Here is a 20,676-nt window from a genome sequence, read left to right as displayed (position 1 = left end):
AAGTTTAAGTGTTTGTGATTTTAGAAATAAGGATAGGATAGTAAATAGTACTTGTCAATGACAATAAGTTACTGGACAAGTATTGATGTTTGACATCATATCTTCTGCAAGGAAAAGAAAAGTAACTGACTCAGGTCTCCCAGGATCCCATGGTTCAAAATGATTGTGTCCCTTAAAGTAATCGTGTTGCGCAATATTTCGGACAAACTCTGCATCGTACAACTGAGTACATTGCACAAAACAAGTACCATTCTCTCCGATTCTAACTAAGTATTCTAACTGAGCCATACATCGTGAGCCCAACGGCGTCGTCAATTAGCAAATCCATGTTGCAATCAACCTCAGGTCTCTGGAGATATCTTCCTCCTCCTCTTCCTCCCCATCTCTCAGGAGAGGAGAGTAGGTCGCTCTGCGCTTACTCGCGTTTGAAACCAATTTGATCCCCTTTCGCAGCTCCACTTCACCTGTACTGGAACAAAATGTTCTCTACTCATCACAACTGAACGCACTGTGGCCCAAGTTTTCTCGTATCGTGGTGTCTGTATGTAACATGCTTTACATACAGGTGTAACAGTACATGTATTTTTGTATGGTACAGAGGCGTATCAAGTTCCCACACAGTACATATTAAGTGGCTGATTGTGGAATTATTCGGAACTATTCAGTTTTGACTGAGTTGGTGGAGATATTCGAAGAAACGTCATCATTTCCTCCAGTTCATTTACTCACATAAGTTTGAGTGATATTAATTGGTTCTTCAAAGCTTTAAAATATCAATCTAAGCTGCAACCTAATAGTATTAAACATATAACATCAATGAGATGCACCTATATCGAACACATGTATTCACCCACACATGCTGCTTATATGCATGTGTCCATTCCATAGCATGCAGCAAAGGTTCAGAAAGGGGCCAAACAGCTCCAGGCCCTGTGGATGAGTGGAGGATGGAGTGGATTGTTCTTGTATCCTGATCACCTCTTGACATTGTATATGTTTGAAGACCAGACTCTCTCAACCGCTCGCTTGCTCTCCTGTCTTCTCAGTTACTGTAAGCGCCGAGCTGCTAATTAGGCTTACGCTGAAATATCACAAAGGCTCACACCTGTACGAGTCCAGGAAGCTGATAAAAGACTAAGGGGTAAACATATGCTGATATGTGGGAAGAGAATACACAGTGTTGTCTCCTACACTGCACACTTGTTTGAAAATAAGTCACACAAAAATCCGTAGTTTAAGTCACAGTCAGCGTTGAGAGACGGCACTAGTGTTTTATACACAACAGCGACAAAAAAGTATTCAACACTGTTTCCACTGTTTATTTAATGACTTTACGGTATATTTGTACTGTATATGTCCAAGTTTATAGACAATAATTAAGGTTTTACATGCACAACATAATGTAAACTGTAAACTAACTAAATAATGTGTCTATGTGTACGTATGTATATATAATATGTGTAATATTCATTCATTTTCTACTGCTTATCCTCACGAGGGTCACAGGGGTGCTGGAGCCTGTCCCAGCTGTCTTCGGGCGAGAGGCGGGGTACACCCTGGACTGGTGGCCAGCCAATCACAGAGCTCATATAGACAAACAACCATTCACACTCACATTCATACCTATGGACAATTTGGAGTCGCCAATTAACCTAGCATGTTTTTGGAATGTGGGCGGAAACCCACGGAGTACCCGGAGAAAACCCACGCATGCACGGGGAGAAAATACAAACTCCACACAGCTCCACTCCAGCTGTGAGGTCTGCGCGCTAACCACTCGTCCACCGTGCAGCCCACAATGGAACTTGAATCGACAATATTACAAGTACAAGAATGAAAAGTTCACTGCACTGGTTTAGTCTTTATCGAAGCGACTAAACTCTTAAGCACAGTATTTATTATTTATTTGTTCCTCAAATATGGAAAGTATCGGTATGACAGTCCATAATGTTACATAAAGCATAGCCTAGAAGTTCAATAAGTTCAATAAAAGAGAGAGATTAATTCCATTGACATTATTTCGGAGGGAAAGATTAATTCTAAATTCAAATCAGAGCATTACAACTCAATGAGTATGTGACAGATAATATAAATTATGCAATTTGTCTGCATTCTTTGTTTTGTAAGTCACCAGTGCAGTCAACGCCTGAAGCAGACTATGAAATGAAAGTACACATAAAGTTTGAATGCACACGTCAGTGACAGTTTTACTGGATTTGTGACTCTTTTGCCCACCTGGAATTTTCCTTTGAATCACAAACACACACACACATACACAAATACAGTCAGACACTTTCTCTTACGCTTGACCGTGTCACAGTGTGAATATACAGTCGACCTTGTCCGAAGCCAAGTGGTCCACACGGCCACACAGTTCATCGTGTTCATTACAAGGCCGCCACTCTGTTAAGTCATTATACCAAGCATGTAAACTTTTTACTGGCGTTTCTCCAGAGAGAGTCCTCAAGGTCCAGCCTGCTAAGTGTTTGAATATAGTGGCTCATTCTCTCTGGAGAAATCAAGGAACCTTTTTCGTCTGACTTGAGTGGAATGTACTCTTGCTATTTGTGTCACTAATTATCATCTCCATCTTCACAGGGGACAGAGACTCTTTCAGATCAGGATTGGCTGGATCATCTAAACCACATCCTCCAGCAAAAGGTAAGTCACAGTGCCATTTATCTCTGCATCGATGATCATATAAGATAGGCAACACTGTAATGCGACATGTTGACTTGTTAGATTCAATTCTCAATTTGGCGATCAATCGACATTCCGACCCTCACCTGTGGTCATGAGCTTTGGGTAGTCACCGAAAGGTCAAGATCGCAGGTTCAAGCAGCCAAAATGAGTTTTCTCCAAAGTGTGGCTGGGCTCTCACTTAGAGAAAAGGCAAAGGTGTTCACAGGCCACGTCTGACCAGTCACGTTGGAGACTGTCTCTCTCAACTGGCCAGGGAACACCTCGGAATCCGCAGGGAGAGTAATGTTACACATTCGTGCCCTAAATTAAGCATTTCCGAGCATAAAAATGTCTACTACTACACAAATAGTCTACACTGGCCACTAGGTGTCACCAGTAACATGCACCAGACTTGACTGCCAATAACAGGATTTTATCCATCCATCCATTTTCTGTACCGCTTATCCTCACTGGAGTCGCGGGTATGCTGGAGCCTATCCCAGGGGCGAGAGGCGGGGTACACCCCGGACTGTTTGCCAGCCAATCACAGACAATAATAACATTCATTCATTCATTTTCTACCGCTTATCCTCACAAGGGTCATGGGGGTGCTGGAGCCTATCCCAGCTGTCTTTGGGCAAACACATTGCAGCTGGTCTTTTGCAAGTATGATGGAAAAACCTATATTGGATGTAAAACATGTATTGTATAAACTCACTGCCATATTAGCACCTGAGCCAACATTAACGGTTGAAACCGATCCAAAAATTAGAAAATCGGTCTTGTAGGTTTCGACAAAGGAACACACACACAACAGGAAAACAACACCTTTTCATGTTCGTGAATTTATAATTTATTTTCATTCATTCATTCATTTTCTACCACTTATCCTCACGGGGGTCGCGGGGGTGCTGGAGCCTATCCCAGCTGTCTTCGGGTGAGAGGCGGTGTACACCCTGGACTGGTCGCCATCCAATCATAGGGCACATATAGACAAACAACCATTCACACTCGTTAGCATTCATATCTATGGACAATTTGGAGTCGCCAATTAACCTAGCATGTTTTTGGAATGTGGGAGGAAACCGGAGTACCCGGAGAAAACCCACGCATGCACGGGGAGAACATGCAAAATTTACACAGAGATGGAGTGTGGAATTGAACTCGGGTCTCCTAGCTGTGAAGCCTGCGCGCTAACCACATGTCTACCGTGCAGCCTGCTATAACAACATAATAATAATAATAATACAGTTGTGTCTCGTTTAATGCGGTTAATTGGTTCCAGACTCCCATTTTAATGCTGTATCAGTAGACAATAGATACGTTGCTCTTGTTAATGATGACGTTGACAATGCTACAACACACGTCCACATAAACTGACCCATTTTTCATAGAAACTACTCCTCTGGGTCTGAAATTTTATGTCGACAAAAGCGGTCAACCATGCAGGTCAACGTCGATTTAAGCAGGCACATTTGTGATAATAAAACACGCCGGACTTGGGACTTGCTGGAATGTGACGGGGGACCAGTTAGCCATACTTTTTAGGGTTATAGCGCCACCTCTTGTTGTTTGACTCCTGTTGACTGTGTTGAAATGTGTTGTTGACTAATAAAATAAACAATAATGTAAAAATGCTCATGTACTTGTGAACATAGCCTGGGAGACAAAAGTTGTATCTTCCCGAGAAAACAAAAGGAAATCAACTCCTCGGATGGAGTGTGTACAAGCACGGCCACTCATCTGCGAGCGTGGAGCAGGAAAAAGCTTTACTGGAGCTCTGTCAGCGTCTGCTGGCTGTGATATGTGTGTGATTGCGCGTGTGTGCGTCCGTGTGTGTATGCGAACGAGCGAGCGCATCGTCTGTGTTCTTGTCAGAGGCTGCCGCAGGCACTCATGCGTCGCCTCCGCACCACGACACACACCAGGCACTGTTCTCTTGTTCCCCAGATCTTCCTCTGACCTTTCCACCTTCCTCTCTCCCCCCCTCCCACACTAACACACACACACACTAACGCTACTTGAATCCATGTTTTTCCCTTCTAGCTGGACAGCTTTCAGTCCCTGTTCTCTGTCTATCTCTGCCATCCTGCCCTGTCCCACATCTCTCTCTCTTTCTGTCTCTCTCTCTCTGGCTCAGACCCCGAGGCAGCTTGTTAGTGGGGAACTAAATATTGATTTGGCGGGCCTGTCGATGCCGGGAGAATGAGCTAGTGTTCACAAGAGACCTCGGCACCGGCAGCCTGCTATCGACGTTTTCCGTGGGCAGAACAGGGGTGATGGAAGGAGGGGTGCGCTGGTGGTGGGGGGGGGGCGAGGTCTTGGGGAGTGGTAGCAGGAAGAGTGGAGTATGACAAGCCTGAGACTCGCCCCTGGGTCCCTACGGGGACCACTGGGACCCTTGCAGTCGACCCCTCCTCCCTTCCTGCAGACTTTTTCTATCGCCTTTCAAATCCGTCTTGTTCTCTTTTTTGACTTATTTATTTATCTGGAGAGTTGCCCTGCTCTCCTCTCCATCTATAGCCTCTCATCTTGCTTTTTTTATGGAGGGAAGTGGCTACTAGTAAGCCCTGATCTAGCTCTTGTCCCCCCGTACAAGTAGAGAAGGATAAGGACCTGCCTGTAAAACACACAGTCCATTGAAGCTGGGCAAGTATGGGTGTATAAGTACATATACTGGATTTTTGCCACGGAACATTCAGTGCATTACAGAGGCATATCGTGTTCCCAAATGGAAAACACAGAATATGTAACTGCATGGTGATATAGTCACACATCTCCATAAACAAACACATTGCAGCTGGTCTTTTGCAAGTATGATGGAAAAACTTGTATTGGATGTAAAACATGTATTGTATAAACTCACTGCCATATTAGCACCTAAGCCAACATTAACGGTAGAAACCGATCCAAAAATTAGAAAATCGGTACCCCATTTTGGTGCTAAATAATTGCAGACTCGGTCACCGCAACAAGTGCTTTAAATAGTGATATTGTGCAAGTGTGCAACAAACACAACAGGAAAACAACACTTTTTCATGTTAGTGAATTTATTATTTAGTTATCATTTTCATTCATTCATTTTCTACCGCTTATCCTCACAAGGGTCACGGGGGTGCTGGAGCCTATCCCAGCTGTCTTCGGGCGAGAGGCGGGGTACACCCTGGACTGGTGGCCAGCCAATCACAGGGCACATATAGACAAACAACCATTCACACTCACATTCATACCTATGGACAATTTGGAGTTGCCAATTAACCTAGCATGTTTTTGGAAAACCCACGCATGCACAGGGAGAACATGCAAACTCCACACAGAGATGGCCGAGGGTGGAATAGAACACCGGTCTTCTAGCTGTGTGGCCTGCTCGCAAACCACTCATCCGCCGTGAAGTTGTCATTTTATTTGTTATTATTTGTTATTGTTATAAAAATATATTGTATGTTTTCCTATCCAAAAGTACAGATTTGGCACTGGTGTCTGATAAAATGGAAACCATACCCCTCCCTATTTACCCCATCTTGTAAGTTCTATAGGAATTATATTTGGAACTTCTTTCCAAGTTTTGAATTGGAATATCTCAACACATGCTAAGCGCTCTTTATGGTTTTTCACCTTTTTGTAAAGGTGGTAAACTGCACTAGTTTTTTTCTTATGTCCGAAAAGGAGTAGGAAGAAGCTGAGCTTATCTGATCCCTCCCCTTCTCTGTGTTGAGAGTTTAAAAAAAACAAGGATAACGATGTGTTAAGTAAGTAAAGTTAGTGCAGTTCGCTGCTAGCTTATTCACCAATGGTAATGGTAATTCATTTGAACATGCATCAGATTACAATTGAATGCATCACATAATCAGTCCACAGTTCCACATGTCCAAAAGGAGTAGGAAGAAGCAAAACTTATTAAATCCTACCCCTCCATCTGGTACTTTTACAATCAGTAACTGTTACATTTGTTCACTTCCTGCTTTCCTAATATAGTTTAAGTTTGTTTTTTTGCCACGTACCGAAGTATGAGGTGACATAATGTGACCATACAGTGACATAATGGGTACCATAGTAAGTGTCAATATAGTGATATATATAGCACATCATGACTGGTTCAAGACTCTTCATCCTTGTATTTAGCAAACATCAACTGCTTGTATTGTTTCTTGAATTGGCTCATCGTTGTGCATTGTTTGAGGTCCTTACTCAATCCATTCCATAGTTTGATTCCACATACTGAAATGCTATGGCTTTTTAACGTAGTCCTAGCATATAAGTGTTTCAAATGTAGTTCCACCCAAGGAGTAAGTAAAGAGAGCTGCCACTCTGCACTCCCTTTCTACCCTCATATCACCTCAGATGAAAAGCCCACCAAGCAGAACATCTGTGAAGTAGACTGTCACCCTGCCTGTGACACTAACAACACTCCACCCTAATGAGCAATATCATCTCCATCCCCCCTCAGTAGCCGCACTTCCTAAAATAAGAGGCCAGAAATAGGTTCAGCTTGAAAAAGGGAAGGAAGAGAAGGATGAGAGTGCGCTTACAGTATCTGGCCGGGCTGTCACTGACACAAGATGAGGATGTGCGATGTCTCGATTGTGCGCCCGTAGACTTCTCTTGTCACTGTCAGCCTCTAATAGAGCTGCCAGTGGGACAGTGCTTTATTATCTCAGTGGCCCTGTCAATAACCTACCCATCAGTCACTCAGCTTGTGCATCCATATGTGTGTGTGTGTATGTATGTGGGTGGGTGCGTGAAGGCCGTCGTTCTCCATGGCTGTCATGTTCTGCCACATGTCAACATAACAAGAGCAGCTTGCGCGACTGTGTTGAGTTATGGCTGTCGTCATGGCGAAGAAAGAGCACAGGCATAGGTTTCTGATGCTCTCATCACAGCCAAAATTAGATATTGCACTCATCTCCTCCAGGGATGGCCATTTAGAGGGATTGACTTGATCATTGATGAGTAAAATTAACCATCAATAGTAATTAATTCCTGAAAGAAATGAATTTTCAACTGTTTTACATCAATAGTTTTACTTTAAGGCACACTCTAGTGATTGCCATGTAATGATAACCATAGAAATGAAACAAGATGATTGATATTTAGCCTTAGCAGTACATACAGTATATCTGTCCTGGCTGTTCAGTACAGAATGTACGCCACATAGTCAGTTGGGTTTTGTGCTGATGTGAAAGATGTTGCAATTGCAGTAGTCTTTCCTTTCAAATCTGGGGTTACCAACACGGTGCTCGCAGGAACCAGGTACCCTGTATAGGGGCCAAATGTTAGGACAATTCCAAGGGCACCTGACTGATGGGGCCATTACTTTTTTGTGGGCCCCATAGTGATTTGGCCCCCAAATCCATGTCAACTAAATTCCTGTAGCTGCACAAAACCTTTGCAACTTCTTCCTTGGTCCAGGCACCTTCCTTCCAAAACCCAGAACTAAAACCCACGGTGAGGCAGCATTTAGCCACTATGGCCCCCACCTGTGGAACAGCCTGCCGGAGAGCCTCAGGACTGCGGAGACTGTTGATATTTTTTTAAAAAGATTAAAGACACACCTTTTTAATCAGGCTTTTAACAAATATTTTTAAACTTTTCTTATGTTTTTATCTTTTTAGTCCTATTTTATGCTCTTAGTCTTCAGCTTTTAACTCCAGTGTTATGTTTTCATCTTTTTAGTCCTATTTTTTGCTCTTAGTCTTCAGCTTTTAACCCTAGTGTTTCCTCAGGGGGGTCCTCCACACTGGGGGCTGTGTCAGGTCTGCTGAGGAGGTGCCATCCTTGGGTCCCTTCGACCCAGCCGGCTGGGGGTTCCTCCCTTTAATGTGGGGGTCCGCTCGTCTGTCGGAGTCGGGGGGGCCCGGGTGCTGGTCCCCCGATGGCACGGCCTGCAGCTCCTCCCAGTGTGGACGGCCCCGAAGGTGGCGTTTCCTTGTCCCTCAGTGCAATGCCATGTCTCCCTACTGTGTGTGATTGTGTGTGTGTGTGTGTGGGTCTAGTATGGAGGGTGGGAAGGAGGGGCTTTCTTTTGTTTCTTTGTTTTTTCCTTTTAATTGTGGTAATTGTTGTCATTCTGTAAAGCACTTTGTGTTGCATGTCTTTGCAGGAAAAGTGCTATACAAATAAAGTTGATTTGATTTGATTTGATTCCTTTGTACAAAATGAGGAAATATTTTAAAGTCAGTAAAAGGGGGGTGGGGACACGGCTGCCAAATATCATAGACGCTAATTAAATCTGACGTAGCCAACACGACTTTTAATGATCAACAGTTGATAAATCGTCACGCCCATCCCTAATTTCCTTGTTGTTGTTTACCTCCGCCAGCGAGTTAATGAAATAAAACCCTCCGCCCGTCAGTGGAGAGCCACCACGAGCGGCGCTCTACGGCCAGGATCGAGGGACGCCGCTATCTAATAATCATGATCAGGCCAGAGGGTGCAGTGTACGGTTCCGGCGCAGCCCACCATGAATAATGCCAGTGGTGAAGATGGAGTGTCCATGTGGGCCAACGGGGTCCAGGCACCAGCCCAGGGAAGCATTGATTTAATTGCCTTTGGTTTATTTGTGGAGTCCTAATTATTGAATAGAGGTAGAATTTAATGGGCCAAGTCTTTATGAAGACAGGGAAATGACTGGCTTCTGCTGCTGGCCAATAATGAAACGGACGGTGTGCTCAAACACACACACACAATCCCTCCAGATCATTTTTCAGACTCATTTCATGCAAACACACACACACAGCCTCATGACAGTATATTAACATTTAAAAAGTCATTGGGTGTGTTGATTTCTTTACGATAGAACAGTGGTTTACTGGCGCGGGGCGACGCCGAGGGCCTGCTAATATTTAGCCCACAATCACACCCTGGGGAAACGTCCAAGCATCACTTCTTATCAGCCTCGCAACCATAACAAGCAGGTGAACATTAGACCAGCGGTGTAGAGACAAGCCGGACCAATCTGGAACGGCCTCGCCATAAAACGTCAAAGGCCTTTATGGATTGGCTACAGGGCGGACATAACTCCTTTCACTTTAAAAGCCTATTGAAGTTAAGGGGGAGGGTGGCTCATTGCTGCTAAATAATACACTTAATTTCTGTGTTTGTGTGTGGTTTTTTTTTTGTTTTGTTTTTTGTCAGGGTGTCTTGACATTGTGGCGTCATTTTTCAAAGAATTCTGCGCCTCGCACAATAGAAAGAAACTTTCATTATTATTGTTATTACCGTTGATGCTGGCAGCGATATACAGTGTGTTGTGTTCTGTGGCTCATTATAGCGCTGTAATGACAAGGAACAGCATCCCCACTTCTCTCCCAATGAAAGTGACTCTAATTAAGCTTCATTTAATTATTGAACTAATTAAATCAGCCCCTTCTCTCTTTTTTTTTTTTTTTTGGCTAAGTGTTTGTGTGCATGCGGAGGGGACTCCATGGCTTTGTACTGTAAATATGTCACAGCAGCGGTGGCAGGGATAAGGAGGAGACTCCCAAGAGGAGGACGTTAGGAGTGTTTTTTGTTTTTTCAACCCCAGGCGGAGTTATTTAGCTTGTTAAAATGGCATTTGATTTAAATAGAATCTTCAGAGGCAGTGTTTCTTTGTGTGTTTTAAGTACCATTAAACTAGTTGCCATGCAGCATAGTACACATTTTTTGAGGACATTGGTCTGTTCCGGAGTCAAACTGTCAACCACTCCAGTGTTCTTTCGCTACAGTGTGGTTCACTTTTTGCAGACTCGCTGTTGTGAATTTTTTTTAATTCAAATTTTGCAGGGGGTTTGAGCATGCACTGTGTTCTGTGTCCTTGTGGTGTATTAGAGTGATATATCGGTGCTATGTTGTATGTGTGTATGTTGTATTTACTACTGCTGCCATTAGAGGGTCTTGTATACTTCAACTGTTAAAGTTGAAAACGTGTGCCTGTACAAGCCACGACAGTCCTGATTGGCAAAGGGAGAACCCGCCCATTGTGGTTGGCATCCTGATTACCTGATTAGCTGTAGACCATTGTCAATCTTCTTCATGCCGTTTTCTGTTATGGTTAATGGTTGCTAGTAAATTAGCTAACCCTGTGAGCCATAGATGTGAACTGCTTGCTAACCGCGGATAAACAATAGTAGAAGAAGTAGTTAACCAGCTTGTGGGTGCCATTAACCATTTTAATAAGGATACAAAAACGCTACAGCAGAATGGTGCCAGGATGAGGCATTGTCAGAGGAGTATAATATTCATTAGTCACAATTAAGTTGAGCATAAACACATGGTGCAGAAGAGTGTAAAGTAGTCCAATAAATTATCGTAGTAGATTGCAATATATTATCATTGTTTTTTTTAGACTTTTCATTGTACTTTTCTTAAAAATAATGTTAAAATCTCTTATTCTCGTAGACCTTGTGTATCATTTCGCCTTATGAATGATACATGAATTATGCCGAAAAGACTGAAGTGACTTCCTGGAGGGTGGCTTTCTTTCGTCTTAACTGTAAAAGTGTAAAAAGAAGCTAAATAAAATAAAATGTGGCAGAAAAATGACAGTATTTTCATGGGGCTTTAGAAACAGCTGAATTTGCAGTGCACAATTTTGTGCTGTCAACTTGCCGCTTCAGCGACAATGTATTGTACTGAGCAACCAGGACAGAGTGCCACTTGTGTTGCCACATGGCCGCTATAATGTCAAACGTTTTAATTAAGAGTCTATGATCAACACACAAAGCTTAGATGCTCACTGACCTGAAGTTTTGGGAGATATGCTGAAACCTTGCATAATAACACTTTTTTGTGTGACTTTTAAGGCATATTTTCCGCATTGAGCAAAAATTTGTACAGCCTGTATTGTGTCATATTGTATGGCCCCGTCAATTTGGGTTGATTCCACCCTCAATACTTCCTGGCACATTAACTCAGCCAATGAGCTGCACTTCAGTCACCCGCCGCCGCCGCCGCCGCCGCCTTCGAGTGCTAAAATTCCACCTGAGAGTTTGCATCTCCTTTGTATGGATATCACCTTTCTATATTTAAGCCCCAGCGGTGCCTGAATCACCTCCTTTCCGCACCTAATGAGTAGCAACCTGAAACAAAGACCCGGTGCTTCCCTGTGTTTAATCTAGGGTGTATTTAGGTCACATTCCTAACAAATGCACGATGCACACCCAAATGATGTTTCCAAACAACGTATCAAGCAAAGGAGAGGTTTTTAATTACAGTATGTGTGGCCCCAAGTGTCCAATTCCCTTTCATATCAGTCTCCTGTGGCCTAAAGGGGAGAAAAGAGGGATCGGCTCCACTGCAGGGGTAGGTAATTATGAAGGAGAGAATAGGCTCCTGTGTGCTCTGCTGCTTTTTCTTACCTGAGCCCCACTTTGCAAATGTGACATATAAATTATGGGAGATAATCAAATGCAAGATTTTTCTACTCGGATGCCTTTGTGCTTGGACTTTTTTAATCTATTTATCATCTTGTTGTTGTTGTTATTATTCCCCAGTTTGATCAATTTGATTTTCAAACAAAAGTGAGTAGATCAAAGATCAAAGATGTTTTTTTACTCCACACCTTGAATGGTGGCCTACATCAGAGACGTCTTGCACCAGGGACATCACCACCACACACACATCCAGGAATCATTACATCATTGGCCAGTAATTCAGAAATGGATGTAGCCTGGCTAACTTTTTGAATGGGATGTCAACCTCTGCAGACAAAATCCTCAACAAACCATAATGTGATTAATAAAAACACAATTCCGTAGACCAGGCGCAGGCACGGCGCACCTGCTCTTCCAGCGCCAGCGCACAGAGATTTGGGAGGGGGTTGCCACTGCACCAAGCTGAGAATGTGGACGCTTCCGTCGGCGGGCCGTCACGCCCATCTCGGCATGAACGCAGCTCTCTTGCTGTCAATCAGCATCGTGAAGAGTCTGATTAGCTTTAGTGGAATGGCGAGTGTGCGGAGGGTGTTCCACAGTGTGTCTCTGTCGACTGTGTATCGAACCCTTGAAATTTTGTCAGCTTCTCATTGCTACTGATGCTTTGAAAGTAAATAATCAGTACACATCATGTAGCTGGAATCTTTATTTACTGTTTTTCCATTCCCCAATGCTAGCTTTTTAGCTATTCAGTACCCTGTCTCTGCTGCTTCTCACAGATTGAGCCCTTGAAAATAATCGTGCTAACCTGTTCTGAGGGAGAAGACAAAAGAGCCCAAGTGATCGATCTGTTTGGTGGTCGGGTGAGGGGGGGGGAGATAAAATTTAAAAAAAAGTGTGTAGCGCCACTAGCAGACAATGGCCACTGGAGTGCTGTAACTTTGAGCTGCTCCTCGCCCTGAGGTGTGCCCGGGGCTACGGAATAGCAATGTCATTTAATTGGCTCATGAAAACACCTTTTGCTTGCAGCCGCTGTCCTTGTCCTCTCTCTCTCACACACACACACACACACACACACACGCCTGCTTGTCAGTGTCAGTGGCTTTACATGTCAGTTCACTTCTAAAACATGTTCATGAAATCACAGCCAGACAAAAAGGTCTGCTCTGCGGGGCCTGTTGAATAGTAATGGCTCTGAGTTAGCATGGCTTAATGCTGCTGTAGCAATTCCGTTCTTGCCAAAGGGGACAGGACCTTCTTGCAAAAACAGAGCTTGTTGGGCTTGCTTGAGCACGCTTTGCCCGTGCCCGCTCGCACTCGCCAAAGGGGACAAGGGTGGGGGGCTGGCTAAATCAACTGTAGCATAACATTAGCGCCGACTCCTAAGACCTTTGCCTTAAGCAGCCCAGGGGATTCCAGGAGAGCAGCTGCATCACTGCTCACCTCCAACCAGCCTGCAGGGTATCAAAGTCTGGAAAAAAGTCCTGCTTGTCCCATGTTGGACAGTGAGTTGCACCACGTCCAGGGAGCAACAAAAGCAATGCAATACTTTATATTTATTCCAGGTACTATATATCTACTGTAAATTTTAGGACCTAAGTTAGCCTTGGTTAGCATGTGCCCCAGTTTTGTGGTTAACATGAACATTTTCCAGTTAGCATACAATATGGTTATTTTTATCACAGAAGGTCATTGTCAGCAGCTTGCTAATGCATGGAAACAGGAACCAGAAGTCAGTGCCATCACCCGTCAATGATGTCATCAGCTGTTGACTCTGTAGTTATTTCCATACTAACACAGTTATGCCACAACATGCATTGTTAGGTTAAGTAGAGACTCTAAATTGTCCATAGGTATGAATGCGACCAGTCCGGGAGTGTACCCTGCCTCTTGCCCATAGTCAACTGGGATAGGCTCCAGCACACACCCCGCAACCCATTTTATACTATGACTTTATTTTTCTAAAATTGTGTCATTATTCTTGTAAAATTACTCCTCTCTGTTGAATTTTTTGGTGTTTTTCTTTCAGTTTTATAGTTTAATTGGATTTTTAGAATGTACGGAGGACCGGTTAAAAAATAGCCGCCGCACATAAATAGTCCCCTTGCCACTGTTTAGACACCCTTGATCATCTTGCTCTGCAGTTTCTTCATGTGTCATGGCTGCCTCTCTTATTTGTGCCTTGTTAGTGTTTCCGTGTGCAATTAGCTGATGAGGAAACAGCGCACCCTTACGTGGGTGTGTCGTTGTGGGACCTCAAGGGCCAACACCTCCCGAGGGGGGGGGGGGGGGGCTACAGAGAGGCCATGTCTCAGCAGTAGCCTACTTCGGGGCTACGGGTTCTCCAAGGACCCAGCACTGTGTTTGATGTATCACACGCAGGCACATACCAGTCGGCCTTGAGTTGTGTTGTGCCTGTTACCTTTAATGAAGGAGGAGGAGGCAGCGAGACTGTCCTTCTATGGACACCTTTTCACGGGGGGGGGGTTGATGTGCTGTTTGCAGACATACTTTATTTGTGATCGATCGGAAAGTTGTTTTAATTATGTTAGGTTTCATTTTGTTTTAATTACTGTACCGTGTGTTTTATTGTATTTTATTAGTGCTAGAGTTGGTTATTGCATTGGTTGGTTATTTCATTAAGGGACACATTTCGTTCTATGGTTATCATCACACTTGTGTTGGTAACCTTATTACAACATTTGTTATAAGGTTCAATCTCATGGTCAAACTGTCACTATCAAAAATAACTTTATAGACAATGATTTAAGAAACATTTTAGAACATGAACTATATAGATCAGGGGTCTCAAACTTTATTTGATTTATTAAAAACAGAAAAATATACAAACTTTTTCAGTGCTTTGGTTCCGATTTTCAAGAAGAAAAGCTCTGATAAAACATTCCACTGTTCTCAAATATCTTAATTTTTATTTTTCTGCACAAAATAAGATGAAAAATAAATAAACAAATCAAGAATAAAGAAAATCAATCAATCAGTAATAAATAAATATAATAAAAATAATAAAACGGCAAATAATAAAATCTTAAGAAACCACATATAGTTGGTGGGTAGACAAATTATTTTTTTCAGATTAAAATTAACAAAGCATTATTAGAGCCCTGTAGACATGACAAAACACGACTATAGTCACATTTATACTTTTTTTGTTTACAACATATTGCGCAACTGCAGGGTCTTGAGACACATGCTAACTCGCAAACTAGAGAGCTAGCGACCTAAACGGTAGCCTTCAAGTTATTTCCTTTAAACTTAAATAGCCAAAAACTTACCACTTCCACACGGATAGGGAGGATAACTATTAACAGTTATTTAACCTTTAACATGAACATTAATCAAACGTAATAATTTTTTCTGGGTACATGATACCATACAGCATCCATATCAGACTTGCGCGGGCCGCACTAACATTAAACTTTCATATCAAGGCGGGGGCCTCAAACTAGTGTCCGCGTGTTTGAGACCCCTGATATAGATGTAAAAAGAAGCTAACCGCTGCAAAACAATAAAACAGTAATGCAAAAGTAACAAAAGTATTTTAACATTAATTATCTTACTAGCATTAAAAATCAACAATAAGACACTTAATGGAGCATATGCTTACAAAAGTACCGCAACACCACTGTATTTCCTGTACTTCCTGTCTATATTTTACGGCTTTTTACAAGCCTTTTCATCATTGACTTTTGACCTCATACATGTTTGAAATATACATATTTGTTTCCAATCCAGGAGTGCAGCAAAGACGTGTACATGCTAACCTTGTTTCCCTGTTTTCCCACTCACCCCTTTTTCTACCGTCACCCTGACACCCGTGCTCTCACCATCACCCCCTCTCTGCAGATCCCCTCTGCTGGCCAGCTAATGGAGGCTTTGTGCGTGAAGATGAAGGAGAGGAAAGTGCTGACAGAAGAGCTGGCCACGCTGGCAGGAGCCGCAGCAGTCAGCGAAAAAGCCTGACTCCCCGGGCTGAGGCTGGGAAAACTGTCATCCTCTTCTTTTTCCTCTACCATCCCCCCCCCCCCCCCACCACCCTTTTACCCCGCTCCGACTCGGTGGGAACTCGAACCGAGCTCTGTATTTGCGAAAGGGAAGTGCTTCGAACCCACAGCGGGCCGAGTTTTTGTAATGAGCCCTGGACATCTGTGTTAGCGCCCACTGTCTGTCAGAGAAAAGGTCTTTGTAGCGCCTCTACTCTCAGCCAAGACCTGGGGTGATGCTTACACTAAGCCTACACTTTTATTTCCCTTTCCCTCATTTGGGATATCAAATACTTTGAGGTACGGGGACTCGACCTAACAACACTTTGACAGTCTTGAGGTTTTTACTCTTTTATGGGATTTTTTCATTCATTCATTTTCTACCGCTTATCCTCACGAGGGTTGCGGGGGATGCTGGAGCCTATCCCAGCTGTCTCCGGACGAGAGGCGGAGTACACCCTGGACTGGTGGCCAGCCAATCACAGGGCTCATATAGACAAACAACCATTCACACTCACATTCATACCTATGGACAATTTGGAGTCGGAATTAACCTAGCATGTTTTTGGAATGTGGGAGGAAACCGGAGTACCCGGAGAAAACCCACGCATGTACGGGGAGAACATGCAAACGCCATACAGAGATGGCCGAGCAGGGAATCGAACCCGTGTCTCCTAGCTTGTGTGGTAATTTCATTCAGTCATTCATTTTCTACATCTTATCCTCACAAGGATCGCGGGGGTGCTGGAGGCTATCCCAGCTGTCTCCGGACGAGAGGCGGAGTACACCCTGGACTGGTGGCCAGCCAATCACAGGGCTCATATAGACAAACAACCATTCACACTCAAATTCATACCTATGGACAATTTGGAGTCGGAATTAACCTAGCATGTTTTTGGAATGTGGGAGGAAACCGGAGTACCCGGAGAAAAGCCACGCATGCAAACTCCACATAAAGATGGCCGAGGATGGAATTGAACTCGGGTCTCCTAACTGCATGTCCTTTTCGGGGACATCCTAAATCATGTAAATTGCTGAATAAAAAAACACCCAGAAATTTGCACCAAATTGTACGATTATAGAGATTTTTTTATTGTAAAGCATGCATAATTGCGTCACTTTACCACTTTAAATATATTGGGGATCAGAAGCCTCTTTCCCTAAGAAAGGGTCTTCGATCTTTGAAGGAAATTGTATAACATTATGCTTCCATCATTTGAATAATAAAGCCATATTTGTCATCTCGTTCTGTATTTTTCTCCTTCAGTTCAAAGGTCATCTGTGAAGGTGGCTGACGACAGGGAGGATCCGGCGCAGATATGATGATTGACAGCTGACCGGGAAGTGGGAGGGTGTTAACCCCTGCTGTTCATCATTAACAAGCGCACAGAGAACACAGGTTCCATCCTTGACACCTTCTTCCCGCCGCTCTTATTATTATTCACTCCGGATAGGAAGGTCTCCTCTGTCCTTGAGCTGGCCTCCTACACAGGAGACCACCACCATCTTTCTTCTCCCTCCCCTCACCTCCATCTGAGTGCTTGTTTTTTCTTTTTGCTTTTCTTTACGTTATGCATAATTAACAGCGCCAAAGAATCTCTCCGTTAAAGAATTTAAAAGAAGAAATAATTCCACTTTTTAATCACTCCTTCCCTCCCTCCCTTCTCAAGTATATGCTAATGATGTCGTTTTCCTTTATCTTTTTATAATAAAGGATTAGGCCGAGGACTGTCTCCGACTGCATCTCGGGGACCAATTTAGCAGAGATCCAGGAGAGACGAGCCCTGGTGGTTAATTACCATTCATTAACATAGTTTGCATCTCCTCTGCTCCAATACCCACGAGCCAGCTATTGTCAATATTTGTCCCATATAAATTCCTTGCCTGTTTTTTTTTTCCCCTCGTCTTTTTGTCGCTGTCCTATACAGCGTCGCTAATGACAAACATTAATAATAACTCAGAGCAGTGAAAGCACCATGCAAATGAGCAGACTCAGCTTCCTTTTGCGTAGTCAACATGTTTTTGCGCCGTGCTATTCCTGTGACATATTCAAATGCGGGCCCTCTCGGGTTTAATTAACCTGGCCTTGCCTCTGACGCTCCCTTGGTGAAGACGTTAAAATGCACAAATGTCCCGCTCCAGACATGTTTTTTTTTTCTCCCTGTGTCGGAATGGCATGCCGTTCCTTTCCCTTTCTTCGCCGTCCTCCTTGTCTTCCGCTCGTCTTCCCTTGTACTGCTCTCATTAAGAGGGAGGCCTCCTTTGGGAGCAACTTTGATCACTTCTTCCAAATGCAAACTTCTCTTCCCTGTTTATTCATTCCGACTCTGTCATTTCTCCGCCTCTGCCTTCACTTTGGCCACACTTAACAACGTCTCTCTTTTCCTGCCAAGGTCAAGCTCATGTATGGCGCCTTTTTCCCACTTCACCTCCACGCGACTCGCTGTTGGTGCATTTCCCATTGTCAACACAGGCTGACTGAGAAGATACATCACTTGTCACATTAGAGAGCGGGAAATGACAGTAGTTAACGCACATGCTAACATTAGCTATGGATGCTCCATTTGGCTACAGTGGCCGGGACACTCCATAGTCTCTACTTAGCTGCAATGCTGTTTTTCCTCTTGAACCAAATTTGTCTCAGTTATTGTTGGCATTTCTCATGACGGATTACCTCACCTTCCCTTGTCGCTGTGCCCAGTACTGGTTTAGTCCACAATCTCCACTTTGCTGCAGGGTTCCAAATTATGGCTGCCCTCAGTCTCCATTTGGACAAAATGTCTTCTCGCCATAGCTAACAATGTGATCCCTCTCATGTCTCATTTGGACCAATACATTCTTGACGTTACTATCCCAAACTGAAACTAGTCTGTGCCATGGAAAAGCAGCAAGACAAAAACAACACATTCAGCAACTTCATATAGGACTGCAGCGCCACATTTCCGACACTATTCCTCCATTCCTTCCGCCATTCCCAGAGGGCCGTGGTCATCAAAAGAGGAGCTTCTTGTCTTTAAGGTGATGTTGAGGACACCATCTGCCTTACTTTACTGTAAGAAGAGGTGGATTAGCGACCCGAGGTCAACCAGTCCTTTATTCCTTTTTCTTTTTCCCTTTTCCCTCCCAAGGCTTTAGAGAGGCCGCCGCCACGGGGAACGTCCACAGGGACATAGAGTGTCAGAACACGAATTAAAGGATTGTATGGACCAAGCCAGCACCTGATAGAAATACAGAAATAGCTGTTCATCACTCAATTAATGAATAACGAGACCCTTATTGGATGATTCTATACTCTGTTAGTTTTGGGAAGGCAATTTTTTGTTGCATGCTTTGATAACTTTGGCGTGTACGAAACCCTTCGAGGACATTTTGGTCCAAAATGACTGACCTCTGCTGCCATTTTCTGCCATCTTATAGCTGTCCCAATGTTTTTGTCAGTATAGTGTACATACCAGTTGGTGCTTTTTAGTCCCCCTTGGCTTTTCTGTTTGATTCCTGCCTTAAGCAGAGAGGAGGCTCATGCAGTCGTCATGATCAGTAGGGTTATGTACACAACCTCTATACCTTTTGAGGTATTTCAGATAAAGATAAAGACTATAATTAGGGACCTTCCCTCCATCCAGTGGATCAAACATGGAGGTTATTATATATGTGGCAAAAGCATATTTGGGTGCACGTCATGTTATTTCGAAGTGTGCCAAGTGGCGGCGTAAGAAAAGTGTGTCAGGAAAGTAAAGACAAACCACCAGAGAGGTTAAATACGCAGAAATTATTGTTTTTGGAGGCGTACTACGGGCTTTACCCCGACCCTTCCCACCTGGCGCTTACACACACACACACACACCAGACTGAGAATTAGCTATCCCTGAATGCTGCACTATTATACTCCACAGTCTCCATTTGGCTGCTTTGTTGTTCTCTTGATGCCCTCAGTCTCCTCTTGGATACAATTAGGCTCTATTGGTTTTTTGGACGAGTGGTTAGCGTGCGGGTCTCACAGCTAGGAGACCCGAGTTCGATTCTACCTTCCGGCATGTCTGTGTCGGTTTTCTCCGGGTATCCGGTTTCCTCCCACATTCCAAAAACATGCTAGGTTAATTGGCGACTCCAAATTGTCCATTGGTATGAATGTGAGTGTGAATGGTTGTTTGTCTATATGTGCCCTGTGATTGGCTGGCCACCAGTCCAGGGTATACCCTGCCTCTCGCCCAAAGACAGCTGGGATAGGCTCCAGCACCCCCCGCGACCCTCGTGAGGAAAAGCGGTAGAAAATGAATGAATGAATGAATGGTAGCTGTCCTGGACGAGTGGTTTGCGTGCAGGTCTCACAGCTAGGAGACCCGAGTTCGATTCTACCTTCCGGCATGTCTGTGTGGGTTTTCTCCGGGTATCCTGTTTCCTTCCACATTCCAAAAACATGCTAGGTTAATTGGTGACTCCAAATTGTCCATAGGTATGAATGTGAGTGGGAATGGTTGTTTGTCTATATGTGCCCTGTGATTGGCTGGCCACCAGTCCAGGGTGTACAACGCACACACTTGTGACATGTGACCATCTTGCGGCCTTTATCAATCTTCATCATATATATGCGTTGTGTAATTTATGCATAACTGTGCTACTGAAAACAATACCTTGGCAGT

The 20,676-nt window shown here is 43.8% G+C and overlaps 1 protein-coding gene across 13 annotated transcripts in view; it reads left to right on the top strand.

Moving 5' to 3' along the window:
* cntln (centlein, centrosomal protein) overlaps positions 1–20,676 on the top strand; it is a 377,543-nt gene that overhangs the window by 353,755 nt on the left and 3,112 nt on the right. For 6 of the 13 annotated variants that reach the window (XM_058066919.1, XM_058066901.1, XM_058066911.1 and 3 more), the window contains 2 exons: positions 2,599–2,661; positions 15,900–20,154. In XM_058066919.1, coding sequence (XP_057922902.1) covers positions 2,599–2,661; positions 15,900–16,016 — 180 coding nt within the window. In that variant the 3' untranslated portion in view covers positions 16,017–20,154. Of the gene's footprint in view, positions 1–2,598; positions 2,662–15,899; positions 20,155–20,676 lie in introns of those variants that run through there. The other 7 variants (XR_009129018.1, XR_009129017.1, XR_009129019.1 and 4 more) reach the window with 4 other exon arrangements.

This window comes from Doryrhamphus excisus, chromosome 1 (genome assembly GCF_030265055.1).
Source record: "Doryrhamphus excisus isolate RoL2022-K1 chromosome 1, RoL_Dexc_1.0, whole genome shotgun sequence".
NCBI lineage: Eukaryota > Metazoa > Chordata > Actinopteri > Syngnathiformes > Syngnathidae > Doryrhamphus > Doryrhamphus excisus.
Note: the sequence above shows the minus strand (reverse complement) of the source record. Positions and strands in the feature narration are given on the sequence as shown.